This window comes from Equus quagga, chromosome 1 (assembly GCF_021613505.1).
Source record: "Equus quagga isolate Etosha38 chromosome 1, UCLA_HA_Equagga_1.0, whole genome shotgun sequence".
Classification (NCBI taxonomy): domain Eukaryota; kingdom Metazoa; phylum Chordata; class Mammalia; order Perissodactyla; family Equidae; genus Equus; species Equus quagga.
In genome coordinates this window covers 88,921,188-88,939,870 of record NC_060267.1, presented here as the reverse complement: position 1 = coordinate 88,939,870, position 18,683 = coordinate 88,921,188, and the positions used below count along the sequence as shown (strand labels likewise).

The following is an 18,683-nucleotide window of genomic DNA, read 5'->3' as shown; positions in this document are numbered from 1 at the left end:
TACTTATCCTTTAAAAAACTATTCATTTTTTATTTATTCAAAGTTAACTGGGTGTCCTGCATTTTATATGTCAGCCCTACACCTAGTAGCACTATGATCTCAGGCAAGAGATTTTTCCTTTCTGATCCTCAGTTTCTTCATCTGTGGAAAGGATGTAATGATATCCACTTGGTAGGGTAACTGTGAAGATGCAGCAAATCCCTAAGTCAGTGCCAAGCACCTGGGAGACATTCAGAAAGTGGGAGTAATTGTCACCAACCTATTCTTACCTGATCTCTCCGGCTGTGCTTTCTCGACAGGTCTTGCAGAAACCATCCGTTGTGACCTACAGCCGGCGGACCCCAAGGTGACATATGCCACTAGCCAGGTTTCTGAGGGCTGTGTGGCTCAGGTGCCCAACACTAACCTTGAAGTCCACATCCTCTTCCTGGAGTTCCCAAGGGTGAGTGACCGATGGCACGGTTGGGTGGGGACCCCGAGGAAGGCCCGGGGCGATGGGATGAGGGGAGCCTTCCTGTGGCTGTCCCTGGAGTGATGGGCTTAGGCCTCACCACGGCCCTTGCCAGGAGGGTGACATGGGCATCTCACAGGGCCTATGAGAGGTGCTATTTCTGGGGCCAGGATCAGGGCAATCTTCTGGATACGACCACAAGACCCAGGTGGGGAGGACTGGGTTTGGCCACGACCCAGTGGAGCAGTGGACCAGGCAGCTGCGGCTCACGCCCCTCCGTGGTGGGCCGTCACTGCTTCTCAGTGGACACAGCTGTGCTCTAGGCAGCTCTGACTTTGAGCAAGTGCTTCCCTCAGCGGATCCCAAATCTCCTGCCCTGAAATGTCCCCCATTGGACATCTGTGAGCTGGCCAGGCAGCCCCACAGAGAGAGTGATGCCACCTTGGGGACTCTTCTCCCCACAAGAACACTCCTGACGTCCACCATCAGTTTGTCTAAGGTCCCTCAATAATAATAACACATTGATTGAGTGCTTACTGTGTGCTAGGCCTACTAAGTGCCGGGAACTGATAAACATCGTACACATATTGAGCCTCTCAAGGGCCCATCTGTCAGGCTCTGTTAGGACCCGTACTTTTCAGAGGAGGAAACGGAGGCCTAGAGAGGTGAGGTCACATGCTCAGGGCGAGAGCTGACACCAGCTCCCCCGAGACTCCACTGGGCTGTCCCCTGGCTTCCTGGTGGGTCTCAGTGTTCAGGCCATGTCTGGGCTGGAGGCCACACCTGGCTGATGTGGCCTTGGGTCCTGACAGCAATTCAGTGGCGTCAGCTCAGAGTAAACTTAGGGACAAACTGCCTCGGGGACTGTTGGGTTGCCCGGCGTTTGTGCAGTGATAAGACGGCGCCCAGACCACCAATATCGCGGGGGGCCTGCTCCCCACCGCCCCGCCTGCCGCGAGGACTGTGGGCTTCGATAATCCCCAAAACCACAGATAGTGCCACACAAACGTTATGTGCTTTTTGGAGCCATTGTAATTTTTTTCAAGTTTGGTAATGATGTGGAAAATTAGATTGCCCTCTGTAAGTCCATTTTGTTCGTCCAGATGTTCAGGTCTCTGTGCCCACTCCGGGTGACTGGGATCCCCCTAGCCTAATCACTCAACAGCAGGCCAGTCAGAGGAAGGCCCCCCCGCCACGTGCCCAGGGCTATGGGAGACACACGTGTAGACAGACAGCCAGGGTCCAGGTGATTGGCACTTTCTCGGGGAGCACAGGGCAGGGGTACCCCAGCTGCTGTGAGATGAGGCAGGGCTTCCCGGAGGAAATGACAACACTAAGGATGACCGGGAGCTCACCAAGTGAAGGAGGTCGGGGGTGGGGAGGCAGAGGATGGAAAGGATGGAGGGAGCACAAGGCAGGGAAGTGGGCCGCGGTTGGGGTCGCGTGTGGTTGCTGCGGCAGGAGCTTACAGTTCACCTTGGGGCAGGGCTAGGGAGACGGAAAAGGCCTCATCGCCATGCTAAGGAGTTTGGTTTTTGTCCTGTTGGCAGTGACAGTCATTGGAGGATTTTTAGGGGGATGGCAGAGAGCCATTGTAACGCATGTCATCCTAGAGCTCATGACAACAGAATCTCCCTGTCACCCCCTGCCTCTTCTAGAGAATTCTGTGCATGGAGCATGTGCCTTTTAGTTCAAGGAGCCAGGCTGCAAGCTCCAGGACTGCCAGGCGTGTTTGTTTGAGGAGGTGGTGGAGAGAGAGCTCAGGTTCGGGAGACCGGGGCGCCAGTCCTGGATCTGTCACTGGCTGGCACTTCATTTAGTGCCAGGTGTGCAGACGGAGCTCCGTCTCCCCACTCTCCAACAGACACCCATTTTCTGGGCTCAGGGACTCACCGAAGAGTCACAGGGTATGAGAATCTGGCCCAGGACCTGACATGTTACAAACAACTGTTGAATGTATGAATGAATGAATGAATGCACTGCTATATGACTTTGATGCAAAGGTTAAGAACATGGCCTCCGGAGCCAGACAGTCTTCCATTTGAACTTTGGCTCCCCCACCGGCAGCACCACCTTGGTTTTCCCATGGGAAACATGGAGATGAGAATGGTCCCCACCTTGCGGGGGGCTGTGAGAATCGAGTAGGGTAGTGCCGGTAAAGTGTGGAGCGCAGGCCTGCCCAGAGTGACTGCTTGATACACAGTAGCTATGCTGTTGTTATTGTCATGTCTCCTCTGTGAGCTCTGTGTCCCACCTGTAAATACACTCATTTTGCCCGGCTTGCTGTAGTTTACAGAACATCTTCACATAGGTCAACTGATTTGGTCCCCAAAGGTTATTGCTCCCAGGTCGCTGAGGCAGGGACTGTGAACCCATTTCCAGAGGAGGCAGCCGAGGTCCAGCCTGACATTGCTGGGCCTCCTCCTGGATGCTCCTGGCCTCCCTGCCCTGAGGGTGGAGTCTGTGGTCCCCCCAGGCCCTACTGCTGTGACACTGAAGGACCTGTGGTTTCTCTGGGAGGCACCTTCCTCTCCGGGCAGCCCCCAAGAATGGGGTCCATGCCTGACAGTCCCCTTAAGCGGTCCTCGCCAGATGCCTGCCCTGTGCCCGGCCTGTGATGGACATGGATGGTGCAGAGAGAAAGCAGCCCACTCCTGCCCTTGAGCCACCCCTAGACCAGGGGAGGCAGAGGTGGGCATCAGCAGCCCTGGTATTGAGTGACGGAATTGACAATGTGGGGCAGTGGGTACAGGGGACTGTGGGTCCCAAGAAGATGAGCACTGACTGTGGAGGGAGGAGGGCATTAGGGAAATGGCTCCCAGTGTCTAGCCATACAGAGAGGGGGCCAAGGGCATTCCTGGCAGAGGGCACTGCTTGAGCACAGACCTCGAAGCAAAAACCATGAGCTGGCAGTGTTAGCGTGGATGGCAGCTGTCTCGGCAACCAGCCCAACCCCTCCCGACTTGTGGCCGCCTTCTTCAAACCCTGGCACAAAGAAACGGCTTTCCCGTCCACCCCTGCACAGCCTCTGATTCCTCAGATTTCCTGTGGGTGGGCGGCAGATGAGCTGTGGCAGCCAAGAGCCTCGGGGAAGAGAGGTTCGGGCGTGTGTGTGTGTGTGTGTGTGTGTGTGTGTGTGTGTGTGTGTGTTCGGGAGGTTTGCAGACAGACGAGGGGGCCACTGGGCAGGGGCTCTTTCTCGCCGGGTCCCCAAAGGGCAGGCCGGAGCCTGGATTCCGGGAGGGGGCCCAGGGTTACATCCTGACCCGCGGAGACAGGAAACCGGCCTGGTGTCTCAGCGATTCCCGTCAGGCCGCCTGCACTGATCTGCTGTCCTCCTAACAAACCCCAGGCAGCCAGGCCAGAGCTGGGGCAGCCGCTGATTCACCCCACTTCTGGGCAAACTCAAGGAGCTGACGATGCCCCACCCACCCCCAAGCAGACAAACCCACCGGCCTCTAGCCCTGACTCACTCCTGGCCAGAGGGGCAGGCAAGGCTGCTCAGGCAGAGGGAGAGCAGGAGGGGCCCTGGGCTTCCCCAGACCATCCTGGGAGGCTGTGAAGGCCTGTGGAAAGCAGTGCCGTCCTCAGACGTGGGCAAGTGGGGCCCCACATTTAGCGGCCCCTCTCTGATCCAGTTCCAGTTACACCCCTCCCCCTGGGGTGGGAAATCTGCAGGGCTAAAACGACATGGCCACCTGGAACCTGCGTGCCTCCCCCAGGGTACCCTATTCCAGGCTTCTCTGCCAGAATGTGTTGAGCCCCCTCCCATTGCTGCCCGGGGCTCTTTCTTGTCCGTCCTCTAGAGGGGGCACTGCATGGCTGCCATAGGCTCCCCTAGACCTGAAGGGTGTGCGAGGTGACTATCGGTGGGGGGTGGGCACAGCAGCACTTGGGCATCCAGGCTGGGTTGTCCACACATGTACGTGTGAAGATGCGGGAGGTGAGCCGGGGGGCAGGGGCTGCCGTTTGTATTCTTGACCCAAGCTTTGTAGATCTTGGGGGCAGGCTTGGTGGAGGGGCATGAACTGGGGGTCAGACAGGCTGGGCAGGATTGCATCTGCTCTCTTAATGCTGTATGCCTATTGTCTAGCTCAGGGTCAGTCTGGGAATAAAAATCAGATGGATGGATGAATGGATGGATGGGGGGTTGGGTGGATGAGTGGATGGATAATGGAAGGAAGGGGAAATATACATGCATATAAGCATTTGCTGATCGGCCATCCCCAAGGGGTTAGTGGTGTCCCTTGCTGTTCATTGCTGGTTGTCTTGTTCTCTACCAAACTCCTGGAGGACAGAGCTGTGCCTTCTTCCTGTCCACCTTTGACAGCTCAGAAGCCCCAGGCTGGGCCCAGTGCTGGCCTCTCAGACAGGCAAATGAACTGGGGAGGTGGGGAGGACACGACTGACCGGGGGTCCTCAGCTGGGGAAAGTAGCCTGTCTCTCCAAGGGCTTCTGGGAGCCCGTGGCCACCTGGCTAGAGACCACGACTCCTAGATGCCAAACACTGGGACCCACAGGAGGCAGGATGGAGTCCAGGGCCGCACGATACTAGAACATCATTGAGCTCCACTCCTCCCTGCACGGATGGAGGGACTGAGGCCCAGAGAGGGGTTGCCACCATGAGGTGCGGCTGAGGCGGGTCCCAGTTCCAGCTAACTGCTGCCCAGCTCTAATGCTAACCTCCCCAGCCCCCAAACCGCGGCACTCCTCTGGCTGAGGGGGCAAGGAGGGAAGTGGAGGTCGTGAAGGCCGATCTACTATGTATTTGGCTGGGCACTTTGCAGGTAGAATCTCACCAAATCTTCACAAGCCTATGAAGTGGGCAATTGTTCAGTCCATTTTTCAGATCAGGAAACTGAGGCTCCAGAGGGGAAGTAACTGGCCAGGGTCACAGGCTGATGACTGAGCCTGCATTTGAATTCGGGCCAGTCCAGCTTTGACCCCTTCCCCTGCCACCCTGCCTGTGTGTACCATCTGAGTCTGTTGAGGTGGACAGAGGGCCGGCTGGCTCCAATCTGGCCGGCTCCAGTCTAGCCCTAGGAGGGTGGGGGCTGCAGGCAGCCCCAAGGCTCCACTCAGAAGAATTGCTGGAAGCGACTTTCTATAAGTGGCTACTAGTGCTCAGGCCCTCCTCACTGAAATTCCCCCTTCCCGCCATCGACTGCTGGGCCAACAATGGCATCTGTGGGACACTGGCACAAAAATAGAAACACGGTCTCCCGCCTACCCGCTCAGGGAGGGGGCCGGGGCAGGCCCACGCTGGCCCAGGTTGCAGAGTGGGGCCGGCCTGCCCTCCTCGGCTAGGCTCCCGGAATTCCCAGGATGCCATTCGGAAGAGTGGGAGCTTGGAGGTGGGAGGGGAGGCAGGCCCCTCTCTCTGCCTCTGGGCTCCGGGATGGGAGGGAAGAGAGAAGTCAGTGTGTGTGTGAGTGACCGCGTCGATGAGTCAGGGCCACGGGATGGAAATGTTTGCTGTGGAAACCCTGACTGGCTTTTTCTGGTAACCAGCTGGCCTTCAGCTCGGCCCGGGAGCCCAGAGACCCCAGAGAGGCCAGCCCTCAGCCTCCCTGAGTTTCCACACTGCTCTCTTGCTGTGTGGCCCTGGCCCCTGACTGCCCATCTTTGGGCGTCAGCCTCCACCCCCCTCCAAGCCCCCAACTCTACAGGGATGGACGTGGTGACAACTGAGTGGTGGGTTTGATGTGAGAGCTCTGGCAGAAGAGCTGAGTGTCATGACAAACGTCACAAAGTTCCAGTCTCCTAATGCCCTCCCCCTAGGCATGACCCAGCTCTGACCTTCACTTCTCTTTTTTAACTTCCTTTATCCAGAGCCCCATCTGGTATTAGTTCCCAACCCTGTCCTACCCCCGTTTCACAGATGGGGAAACTGAGGCACAGAGGAACAGGAACAGTTGCAGGCAGCAGAAATGGATGTTCACAGGGCTCTTTCCTCCCAGCTCAGGGGCTGCGCTCCCAGCTGCTGCTTCTGTCACCCGCAGCACTCTCGGCCTGTGGGTGTCCAAGGGGCAGGGGACCTGTCACCTTGCCTACTGCAGCCTGTGGCATCTCCAAACCATGGGGCCCATCTATTCGCCGTGTACAAGGCCCCAAAGTTCACTCCTCTAGGTGAGGACAGACAGATGGGGCTGGACATTGATGCACTGTGGGACTATCTGGACGAGCAGCGGGGTTGAGAGGGAGGACACAGCCTAGGTGAGCTGGCCACAGGTCGAGAGGCTGTGGGCCCCACTCTGGCACCAGGGTCCTGAGTACCGGGTACCTGGCTTTGCCACTCCTCAGCAGTTCCCTCCCGGAGCCTCAGTTGCCACATCTGTAAGATGGGAGAACACTTGACCCTGCTTCAGTGAGAGTGCCTGCACCGTGCTCAGCACAGGGCCAGCCACGGGTCGGGTGGACCCATGTGAAATGACTGATATTCAACTCTTGTTTTTCAACAGCTTTATGGAGATAAAATTTGCCCATTTAAAGTGTACAATTGAGTGATTTTTAGTAAATACGCGGAGTTGTGCAATCATATTCAATTGTTCAGCTAAGGAGGCTGGGTGGGTCCATTCTCCAAGATTCTGGCAGCTCGGCTCTGCCCGGGCCTTTCCTGACACCACGGAGGGGGGTCTCCCTTCGCTTTGGCTGATTTCAAGCAGTGATCACAATCCTGGAACAAAATGTCAGTTCTGACATTTTGATTTGTATTTCATGTTTTACCAAAATAGGATATTAAACGCAGCATTTAATTCTTAAAGTGTTTAGAACACGTAATCTTTTTAAAAATCGGTGAAACAAGATATTTCAAAAACCGAAAGTTATAAACCCGTTAGAAAACATTAATTAATCAAAAATGTGAATTTACGCAAACATAAATTTGAAACATATCTTATCATTCTACTATAAATTAGCATAAAAAGAATTATTCAAAAATAAGCAACCTAGACAGCTCACTAAAATGGAAAAAAGTGAGGCAGGTCCAGTGGCGTAGTGGTTAAGTTCACGTGCTCTGCCTCAGCAGCCCAGGGTTTACCAGTTTGGATGCCTGGCACAGACCTAGCACTGCTTATCAAGCCATGCTGTGGCAGGCGAGCCACATATAAAATAGAGGAAGATGGGCACAGACATTAGCTCAGTGCCAATCTTTCTCAGCAAAAAAAGAGGAGTATTGGAGGCAGATGTTGGCTCAGGGCTAATATTTCTCAAAAAAAATAAATAAATAAAATGAAAAAAGTTATTTGGGAAACATGGAAAACAATAATATTATTTGTTCTTTTTTGTTTTAAAGAGCAAACTTACAAACAAGGAGTGATTATGGTGTCATTACTGAGTAACGGAAATATTTCTGAGCAGATTTTTCCAGTAGCTGAAACTCTCTGACTCTTTGACATCACTTAGGGAAATGGCCAGAAGATAATTAGAAGTGGAATCTGAAAACTTTCCACTTATGTCTTCATCTTGAAACGGCTCTCTCCTTCTTGATAAGTTTGAGGAGATTTCGGGGGTTGGCTTTTTGTCTCTTTGTGGAGACTGCCAGCTTTTGAGAGCAGCTGGAATTTGTGTTCCAGGAATGTGTTTCTCTTCTTCCTTGTCCCCGTGAGTCCGTGGCCAGGCTTCTGACGCATGTACCTGTGTCAGTTTCAGAAGTCACCTATTCCCACTCCACTGGCTCAGAAAATCTTTGAGGAGAGTAGAGGTTGTTCTTTCAACACAAGCTTTGTTTTGTGGATCGCTGTGTTCTTTTTCTTTTCGGGAATAAGGAGAGGAAGAGGTCCACATCCCAGCTCCGTACTTACTTGCTGTATGATCTTGGGCAAATGACTTCACCTCTCTGTGCCTTGTTTCCTCATCTGTAAGTGAGAGTAATAACAGTGCCTACCTCTCAGGGTTGTTGTTGTGAGGATTAAATGAATCAATATGTAAAGCATTTAGGACAGTCCCGGCACGTAGTAAGCACTATATAGGTGTTGGGTCTTATTATTGTTGTTGTTATGAAAGCACTTTAAATGCGTACACCATGATCAATTAAAATTTTTAAAGCAGTAGGTACCTTTCAAGGCATAAATGATTTCAACTTCACATTCTTACAAAATATCAAAATAGTGGTATTAACAAAAATATGGGTATTTTAGTAGTTTAAAATAGTAAGGTAAACAGGAATACTGCAAACTGGGGAGGGGTTGATGCCTTGATGCTGCTGCGTAGGGACAGAGAAAGGGCACAAGCTGCTCTCTAAGTCACAGATGCTCGCAGACTCTGCACAGAGCAGGTGCACAACAGAAATAACAAACCTTGATCAACTACAGGATGAAGTTCAGGCTCCTCACATTTAAAAAAGAAATCTCTTTCGATTTGCTGGGAATAATCTTCATTCATTCAGCAAATATTTTCTGAGCACCTCCTAAGGGCCAGGCACTGTGCTGGGTGCTGGCAGGCAGGGGCAGACAAGCCGAGCAGGGAGAGTGGAGTGGGAGCTGATGGTAAATGAGTCGTCACTACGGGTCTGGGTGGCACAGCCTATGCAAATCTGACTGGTGTGTGTGTGTCTCTCTCTCCTGCCCCGACCCCAGGATGTGTCAGAGCTGACGCTGACTATCCAAAGGTCCAAGCAAAATGGCACCGGGCCCCTAGAGGCACTCCTGGTCCTCAGCACGAACAAGACTGCCTTTGTGCGGTTGGAGGCCCCAGGAATCCCACTCCACCTGGCTTACGTGAGTGTGTTACCTCCAACCCCAAGCTTGAGGCACTGGCCGTGCACCTGCTCTCCATCTCTGTGGGCCAGGGTCTCCCGCCCTAGCAGCCCTGCTTCCCTTTTTCATTCTGACATTATTTCCCAGGGCCCTGACTGGTGAATCCCATGGGGCCCTGACAGAGAGAACCCAAAGGACAGCAGGGTCTGGGGTAAAAAGTCCAAATCCAGAGGTGGGAGTCAGGTTGATGGGCAGCCCCGGCCAACTCCAATCCTCTCACCAGCCTCAGTTTTCCCATCTATCCAGTGGGAGAATTGGATTCGATGACATCCCATAAAAAACCTTGTCACCATCTTTGAAAAAGTTATAAGACACATATTTGAAAATATTGAAGTATAGAGGAAAAGAGTCAGGAGGGAACCTGATAACGCGCTAAGAGTAGTTATGGCTGGGAAGTGGGATTAGGAGAGACATTTATTTTGTTCTTTATACTTTGCTGAATTTGCAAGATTTGCTCTAATTAACACAGCCTGCATTGGAGAAAAATAATTTTTAAAAAACTGAAGTTTTAAGTGTCAGAACATCCACCAGAGAGAGGAGGTCAGCTGGCTGGGACCCACAGGGAGGGTGCTCAGGGCTGGAGGAGGTGGGATGGACTGTCCGCATGGCCTCCTCCACAGGGAAGGCCCTGGGAGGTGCCCCCAGATGTGAGCCGCTGTTGTTTACAGCCAGAGAAAGCAGCTGGAAGAGGGGAGAGAGTTAGAGCCTGTGGGGGAGAGCAAAGATAACACGGGGGAGAAAGACACAGAAAGAAAAATGGAAATAGAAAGAGGCGTGTTGTTCTGGGAAGGACAGACAGACACTCAGAGAAACACAGGGACAGAGGAGAGGCAGAAGAGCTGGGGACCCGAAGACAGACCGCAGGCCAGGGCTGCCGGGGAGACAGGCCCAGGGACAGAGAGATATTGGGGGTGGGGGTGGGCGATGAAGAATCCAGAGCGGCAGCAGGGCCAGCACAGAGACAGACGGGGGATGGCCAGCTTGAAAGCCCCCAGGAAGAAGGTGGGGAGCGAGAAAAGCCAGCCAATCTGGAGGGCCGAGCTGGGCTGACCCCATGCGGTACATCCCTCTGCTCCCATGGGGGAAATGGAGGCCCCGTGGAGGGTCAGGCCTTGCCAGGGCTCCTCCTGCCCCTCGACTCTTCCCCACCTCCCGCTTCCCGTTCCTGGACCTCCGGCGGTTCAGGCCCTGGGTGACGCAGGGAACATGAAACACTGGGGCCAGCGGGAAGGTCGCAGCAGCCAGGGGCTCTGGCAGCAGCCTCGCCTTCCTCCCAGGACTGAGAATACCCTTGCAGCTTCTGGAGCGGGAATGTGACTGCCACCGGAGGGGCCACAGCCCGGCTGGGGGCGCGGGCCTCTGTGCCGGACCCAGCGAAGTGCCAGGCGATCCATTGACAAGCTCCTTGCCCTTCTATCCCTGTGACATCCACGTTTTACAGACCATGACCCTGAGGGTCAGACTGGGTAAAGCCTACCCTCTACCTCTCCAGCTCTAAACCGCTGCCCCAGCCCTTCCATCACAGGGCTGGGTTCCTCACCCAGGCACTCATCACTTTGCCCCCTTGTTAAAGCCCTGCTCCATTCTAGGTGGATCATTCTATGGTATCTTGCCTACTGCCACTCTCAGGCAGTCCCCTTTAGTGTCTAGCCTGAAGCCCTTATGCTGCTACTGCTTCAGCGCAGTGCCCCTGGCTTTGGAGACACAAACTGAGTCTGTGGCCCCAACAGCTTCCTCTGAATCCTTTGGCTTCAACAGAGCACCTCCACCAGGAAGTCTTCCCTGTTTCCTTCCCCCAGCCCACCAGGGTCTCTCCTGAGGCATGGGCAGTGTAGGCAGCGAGGTGCTGGGGCCACCAAGATTCCTGTCCCTGTCCATCCAGGGGACCTGTCTCGCTCCTTTGTTTCTTATTAAATACTATCCTCTGTCTTCTGTTGTTTCAGACTCGATGCATGGTTAGTTTCTGGATGGTGAGGTCCCCCAGGGCGGGGACCATCCTTGTTCATCTTTCATTCATTCTTTTATTCATCCATTTCTTCTTTCCTCCCTTCCTCCCTTCCCAGGTGCAGGACGCACCTGCCGTGTGCCAGGTGTCATGGTGAAGCTGACATGCCAGGATCCCTAGTACTGGGCCCGCCACAAAGTCAGACAAATATTTCTCACTGCCTGCTATGCAGGGATGGGCAAGGCGACGTTGTTCCTCACAGACCCTTAGAGTGTGGGGGGAGCAGACAGTAGCCACATGACGTCATAAGTGTGGGTTGGATGAGGATGACTTTGGAGGGGTGGGGGTGATGTTTGGACAGGTGGATGAACATGGGTGTGCGTCCATTCGGCCCCCCAGGTATGGAAAGGAAGTGTGGCAGATCTGGCTCTGGGGGGGCCCTAGTTAGGGGGCTCTGGGCTGACTTCAGATCCACCAGCCTCAGCCTTCTCAGCCCTGGCCTTCTCTGCTCAGCCAACTGGCTGCCTCCCCAAATTACCCCCTGACCTCCTGCGTGGTGCAGAGGGGATTCAGGCCCCAGAATAGCACCCTGAGCCTCCACTTGTCTCCCCAGGACCCCCAACTGATCATCTTCCAAGAGACCCCAAGAGTCAACACCACTGGGCTGCCGCCTTTCACCAGCAAGAGGCAGCTCTTCAACTGGGCAAGTAAAAAGGGCCCCATTGCCTCTGCTGCCGAGCTGGAGGACCCCGAAAGCGTCCTCCTCCGTCTGGACCAAGGTCAGCTTCCCGGCAGCCTCTCTGGGCTCAGGACTCAGCTCTGGGGGAATCTGAATTCCTCTGGCCCATTCCTCAGATGTGGACACTAAGGCTCCAAGAGGGGACGTGACATGCCCCAGGTCACACATAGCAAGTCAGTGCTCTATTGGGACAGTACCCACTCCTGCACCAGATGTTAGATTGAACCGTGTGAAACTGCTGCTGTTTGTCTGGCTTTTGACCTACAAAAACCGCGCTTTGCTATCACTTATTGTGCACCTACTATGCCAGGCATTTAGGGACTCAGTGGGGACAGACTCAGGCCCTGCCCTCCCAGAGCAGACCCTGTGGTGGGGAGGTGACAGATAAGTAGATTCCATAACTTCAGGTCGTGGTGCATGCTATAAAAATGGGGTGGTGTGCTGCTGCAACCAGCTGCACCCTGACACGTGCAGGGGGTTCATCCCTTCTCTTAACCCCGTGTGGACAGATGAGGAAACAGAGGCCAGGGGATTTGCCCTGGGTCGCTCGGCAGTAAGTGGTGGAGGGGAGATTTGAACCTGGGTCTTCTGATGCCTCCACTTTGCTGCTCCACCCTGCCCGCCCACCTATACTGTGGGTGAGGATGGGCCTCTGTGTTAGGTGTCAGGCTGCTCTGGGAGGGGACTGAGGTGTGCTTGTCTCCACAGCCCAGACGGCACCGTCCTCCTGCAGTCTCGAACCCCACGTGGACATGGGCCACACGCTCGAATGGCAGCCGCGCGCCGGGGCCTCGGTCCGGGGCTGCCGCTTGGAAGGTGTGGCTGGCCACAAGGAGGCTCACATCCTGAGGGTCCTACCGGGCCGCGATACCGGGTAGGGGAGCCTGCCCCCGCCCGGGTCCCGCCCCTTTTAAGGCCCGCCCCGTCCCGCCTCGGGCCAGGTAGAGTCTAGTCACCCCCGCCTGTCTCTGGGCGCCCCCCAGCATGGGCCCAAGCCCCACCCATTCCCACGCTCATCCCGCAGACCTGCATCGGACCCGGTAACAGCGCAGCCGCTGCCCGCCAGACTCCAGGCCTTGTCCTCACCCGGCCAGCCCCAGTCAGACCCCGCCCAAGCCCGCGTTCCCGCCTGCGCTGACTTGGGGGGGTCTGTCTCCCGGCAGGCGCCGTACAGTGACCGTGAAGGTGGAGCTGAGCTGCGCTTCGGGGGATCCCGACGCCGTGCTCATCCTGCAGGGTCCACCCTACGTGTCCTGGCTCATCGACGCCAATCACAACATACAGTTCTGGGTGAGTCTTGCTTTGTGACCCAGACAGCCCCGCGCAGGCCTCGCCAAGGCTCCCCAAAGAGACAGCCCGAACTCCCAGCCCCGGCACCGCAGCCCTGAGCCTTTACAGACCGTGATCCCTCTGCCCCCCCCCCCTCTTCCTCTGTGCCCAACCTTTTCTTCCTTTAGACCTTGCACGTAGATGGCACCTCCTCCAAGAAACCTTCCATCACCCCCTAGGGAGGCCCCTCACCCAGCCCACAGGGTCAGCGAAGGTTCCTGGGGAGGTGAACCCCAAGCTAAGTTGAAGGACAAACAGGAGCCAGTAGGTGAGGGGAGGTGGCCCAGGCAGAGGAAACAGCAGGAGCAAAGGAGAGAACAGTGAGACGTGGCAGAACCCTGGCTGGCCTGTGGGTCCAGGCCAAGCTGTGCACCCCCTGACTGTGTCTCTGGCTCCCTGCTCTGCGTCTCTCCCTGTCATTAGGCCACTGGTGAATACACCTTGAAGATCTTTCCAGAGAGGAACATCCCTGGCTACATGCTCCCAGATACTCTCGAAGGCCTGCTGGAGGAGGCCCAGAGGCTCAACGCCAGCGTCGTAGCATCCTATGTGGAGCTCCCTCTGGCCAGTGACGTCTCTCTGCAGGCCCACAGCTGCGGTGAGCACCCGGCTCCCTTCCCTTGCCCTCCTCCCTTTCCTTGCTTTCTCTTTGGATTGGTTGCCACTCCGCACCACTGTGTGAGCCAGGCAAGCTGCGTCAGCCTCTCTAGCCCCATTTTCCTCATGTGCAGCACGGGGACAAGGAGTAGCTAGCTATAGAAGTGCTTTGTGCCTAGTGCACAGGGCACACGCATTGACTGTCCGCCGGCCTGCCTCTGCTGCCCTGCAGGCGGTGGGCTGCAGACCTCACCCATGCCGGTCCAGACCACCCCTCCCAAGAGCTGCAACCAGGAGCTGCTCATGTCCCTGATCCAGCCAACATGCTCCGATGACGTCATGACTCTGGTACTCAAGAAAGAGCTCATCTCGGTAAGGGAAGCCCTACCCCTCCGGTCCAGCTGACATGGGCAGCTGGTCCCTCCTCTAGCCTGAGAATCTTGAGGTCCTAACCCAGGCAGGAGAACCAGGCACATCCCTCCGCAAGCCTCACTTCTCCCATTTGTAAAATGGGGTTGATAATGGTACCTACCCCATTTTACAAGTGAGAGAACTGAGGCTTAATGGTGAGAATTAATTAAGGTCTGACACACCAAGCCAGATGTGGTGCACAGTAAGTACTCCATAAATAGATGCTGGGTAGTCGTCATTATTAATTCTAAATGCAGGCTGAGCTGCATGGCCCCTCAGCAGTGTATCTACGCAATGTGATCTCTGCCTGGTTGAAGAGCAAGGATCTTACTATAAAAATAGCACAGCCTTCTTAAATATGTGGAAAAATTAGAAAAGAAGAAAATCGCAATCTCCCTACCCAAAGACAGCGGCTACCAACATTTTGATGTGTTTCTTTCTGGAATGTTTTCTTTGTATATTTCTTACATGGTGTAATCATATTGGATGCACTTGTCTCTCCCCTGCTATATTCATTTAACATATTTTTAGAACTTGGCCATATCGACTTAATATTGTGTTTAATTATTAATATATAATATATATAATATAATATAATATATGTTATATTATATATCAATATATAATTATATGTAATATATAATTATTAATATATTATAATAATTATTAATAATTTATTATTCCATTATATTGACATGCCATAGTTAACTCCCTCTCCCTTGTTAGACATTTAGTTTGTTTCCAATTCTGTAATATTATAAATGTGCAGAAAATGTCACTGTGCACAAAGCTTATCTTTACATAGGATTATTTTCTTAGGATAGATTTCCACATTAGTGAGATTGCTGGGCCAAAATGAGTGAACATTCTGGAAGTTTTGATACATGCTGACAGGCCGCTTTCCAAAAGCTGATTTCAGTTTTCACTGCTGACTTTTGAGAGCACTTTGACTCTCTCTCTCCAGACTATTATTTTGGTTGAAATAAACCTTTGCCCATGTGGGACGTGGCATGTGGTATTCGATTCTTGTCTGAATTGATACTTCTTTGATTACTAGTGAGTGTGGGCCTGGCTCCACGTGACTGATGAGAACCTAAGGCTCTTTATCACTGTGGCTTGGTTTTTTTCTTTTTTTTTAAAGATTTTATTTTTTCCTTTTTCTCCCCAAAGCCCCCCGGTACATAGTTGTGCATTCTTCGCTGTGGGTCCCTCCAGCTGTGGCATGTGGGACGCTGCCCCAGCGTGGCCCGATGAGCAGTGCCATGTCCGCGCCCAGGATTCGAACCAACGAAACCCTGGGCCGCCTGCAGCGGAGCGCACGAACTTAACCACTCGGCCACGGGGCCAGCCCCGGCTTGGTTTTTTTCTTGATGATTTTTATAAGCTTTTTACATAAAAAAAATATTGGCCCCTGGTCCATCATTCTTTTTGAAATCATTTTTCCCGGTTTGGTTTTAAATTTTGGCTATAGCAGTTTTTAACTCTTCAGACATTTTCAAACATCGGGCCATCCTAGCCTCCCATCTTCCCCTTTATGACTTCTTCTGGCCTTTGGGAGGCAGGAAATCTCTCTGCCAGAGCCTTGAACTCATCCATGTTCTCAGAGATTTTTCAGAATGACATTGAACTCCGTGGTTAGGTCCTTGTGGAAGTTTTGGGGAGTGTGGGGAATAGGGGCCTATATGAAGCTCCATCTTTATTGTCTGGAAAGAAAACTAAGCCACAGCATGAAGGATAGTATGATGCCATTTGTTAAAAATACAAAAAATACCAAGATCCACACATTTTCTCTGAGTACGTATGTCTGTGTGGAAGAAAACACAAAGAAAAGTGTCTGAAGAGATTCACCGCAGACGCAGAGCACACTGCCCTCTCATCGACTTATGAAATGTGGTCAGGGTGCAGAGTTTGGGTTCCAGGCCCATGTGTCACTGGGGCTTCACCCAGAGCCATTTGCATTTGATGAGCTGATGTCTCCTAGGGTGGCCTGGGGAGCAGCAGGCCGGAGGGGCCTTCTGGAGGAGTGGATGTGAGCTCCCTGGGCTCAAGTGGGACCCCCAACAGTCCACTCAACTCTAAGTCTCTGAGATTCTTTGACCCTAAGAGTGTGACCGAGAAATTCTAAGATTTGATTATTCTAAGACAGGAGAGGCAAACGATGGCCCGCTGCCTGTTTTTGTAAATAAAGTTTTATTGGCACACAGTCACACCCATTCATTTACATATTATCTATGGCTGCCTTCGGGCTATGAAGGCAAAGTTGGGTAATTACAACAGAGACCACATGATCCAAAAAGCCTAACCTATTTACTGTGTGGCCCTTTAGAGGAAGTTTGCTGATCCCAGGTCTAAGAGTCTGTGGTGCGAGATCGGATTATGCTGGTGGGGTCTGCATGCCCCCGGGACTGTGAGCGATGATTACGTGTAGCACTCCAGTGAATGTTTTTAATTTTAATAGTTCTCTATTTATTTTATTGGAAGAAATATAATAAGTAGCAAATCAAACTAATGATGTCACAGTTCTTATTGTTTAGGATAAGGCTAGGTATGAAAGTGAGTCAAGTTCAGGAAAGGTATTGTCTTAAATGGTATATGATGATGAGATCTACCAAAACTGGAGAAAGGAGGGGAGGAATGGCTGTGATTTGGGACCCCTGGGTTATGGGCTGTCCTTGGTGCTGGGGTGTGACAGACAGGCCCCAGGGAGCCTGGTGCCTCTTGACAGTGGCCCCCCCAACCCTGGCCTAGAGTCTGCATTGCACCGTCATGAGCCTGACCTTCTGGGACTCCAGCTGCCAGGCTGACGACAGAGATGACCACCTTGTCTTGCGCAGCACCTACTCCAACTGTGGCATGAAAGTGACGGAAAATGTGGTCAGTAATGAGGTAAGAGCTGGGGCGGGAGAGTTATCAGGGCAGCTGAGCTGGTGCCTCCGTGATCTTCCAGGCTGAGGGGCATTTGGGAGAATGAGGTGTGGGGCTCAGTAGGAAGACAAGACAAGCTTAGCCGTTGGTTGGCTCAGTCTCCCCATCCGTAAAATGGGTGTGTTGGGTGGGATACCCTCTGGGGTCCTCTTTGGCTTGACCAGCTCCTTGGCTCTGTTCCTGCAGGTGGTCGTCAACCTCCTGTCAAGCTCATCACCACAGCGGGTGAGATGGATGGTCATCATGCCAACTCTTCTGGTCTGGGGTCCTAAGGCCCCTTCCTGTTCTGGGAGGGAGCAGGCCTCAGGAAACTCAGGCCCTGATCCTGGCAAGCCATGTGTTTCCAGCGTGCCTCAGTCTCCCCTTCTGTGCAATGGGAGCAGTACTGTTTAGAGTTACATTCTCAGCCTCTCAAATCAGAGGGCTCTAGTGTATACCAGCTGTGCGGCCTTGGGCAAGTCACGTAAGCTTTCTGGGCCTCAAGGTCATGTCTGGGCCCCAAGGCCAAGCAGCGGCATAAGAAAGGACCCCCCTCTCCACATGGGGATGCTTATGAGCAGTCACTGAGATGAGGCATGGAAAGTACTTCACACAGGCCTGGTGCGGAGTGAGTTCTTGATAAACATTAGTTTTTTTAAAAACAGTGAGGATGAGGGTGGGTCAGCTCCTCTGGGCCACTCCTCCTGCTCCCACCCCCACGCCTCTCCTTCCTGGCTGGGCGCCACCCAGACTGACCAAGTCTCCTCCGCTCTCCCACAGAAAAAGGTGCACTGCGTCAACACGGAGAGCCTCTCGCTCCGGCTGGGCCTCTACCTCAGCCCGCACTTCGCCCAGGCCTCCAACACCATCGAGCTGGGCCAGCAGGGCTTTGTGCAGGTATGGACCTGAACTTCCTGGAGGAAGGAGGGAGCCAGCACGGGACATGGTGGAGGGGAGAAAGAGATGACTGGAATGTCACCTCCTCCTCCTCATTTGCTCCAGGCAGGTCTATGGCTTTCCTTCGACTGTCAGGGCTTAGGGGCCGGAATTCTAGAATGAATCTAGCTTATTTCACAAGAGCAGGTAGGGTGGAGGGTTAAGAGGAAGTGACCGTGCCTCGTCCCCTTCCCTACCCACGCAGGTGAGCGTGTCCCCAATGATCCCTGAGCATGTGTTCCAGCTGGAGAGCTGCCATCTGGATTTGGGGCCTGACACCGACACCGTGGAACTCATCCAGAGCCACACAGCCAAGGGCAGCTGTGTGAGCATGCTGTCCCCGAGCCCTGAGGGTGACATGCGCTTCAGCTTCCTCCTCCGTGGCTACATGGTGCCCACACCCAAGACTGGCACCCTCAGCTGCACCATAGCCCTGTATCCCAGGATTTGGTCCCAGGTGAGTGGGGGCCTGAGCCAGGCCCAGCTTCAGGGGGGGGTTCCTGGGTCTGAGGTTTCCAGGAAAGGATGTGACAGCCGAGGAGGATGTGGGACCAGCTGGCAAAGGGCAGAGCCACAGTCAGGCATGTGGTCCAGGGGCACTCTTCCTGCTGCCCT

General features: G+C 53.8%; 1 protein-coding gene across 3 annotated transcripts in view; it reads left to right on the top strand.

Moving 5' to 3' along the window:
- Nucleotides 1–18,683, top strand: part of ENG (endoglin) — a 34,871-nt gene that overhangs the window by 13,191 nt on the left and 2,997 nt on the right. For all 3 annotated transcript variants that reach the window (XM_046665131.1, XM_046665122.1, XM_046665114.1), the window contains 11 exons: nt 300–442; nt 9,028–9,168; nt 11,766–11,931; nt 12,600–12,765; nt 13,055–13,181; nt 13,644–13,818; nt 14,050–14,189; nt 16,977–17,114; nt 17,340–17,378; nt 17,913–18,029; nt 18,274–18,525. In XM_046665131.1, the coding sequence (XP_046521087.1) occupies nt 300–442; nt 9,028–9,168; nt 11,766–11,931; nt 12,600–12,765; nt 13,055–13,181; nt 13,644–13,818; nt 14,050–14,189; nt 16,977–17,114; nt 17,340–17,378; nt 17,913–18,029; nt 18,274–18,525 (1,604 nt within the window). The remainder of the gene's footprint in view (nt 1–299; nt 443–9,027; nt 9,169–11,765; nt 11,932–12,599; nt 12,766–13,054; nt 13,182–13,643; nt 13,819–14,049; nt 14,190–16,976; nt 17,115–17,339; nt 17,379–17,912; nt 18,030–18,273; nt 18,526–18,683) is intronic.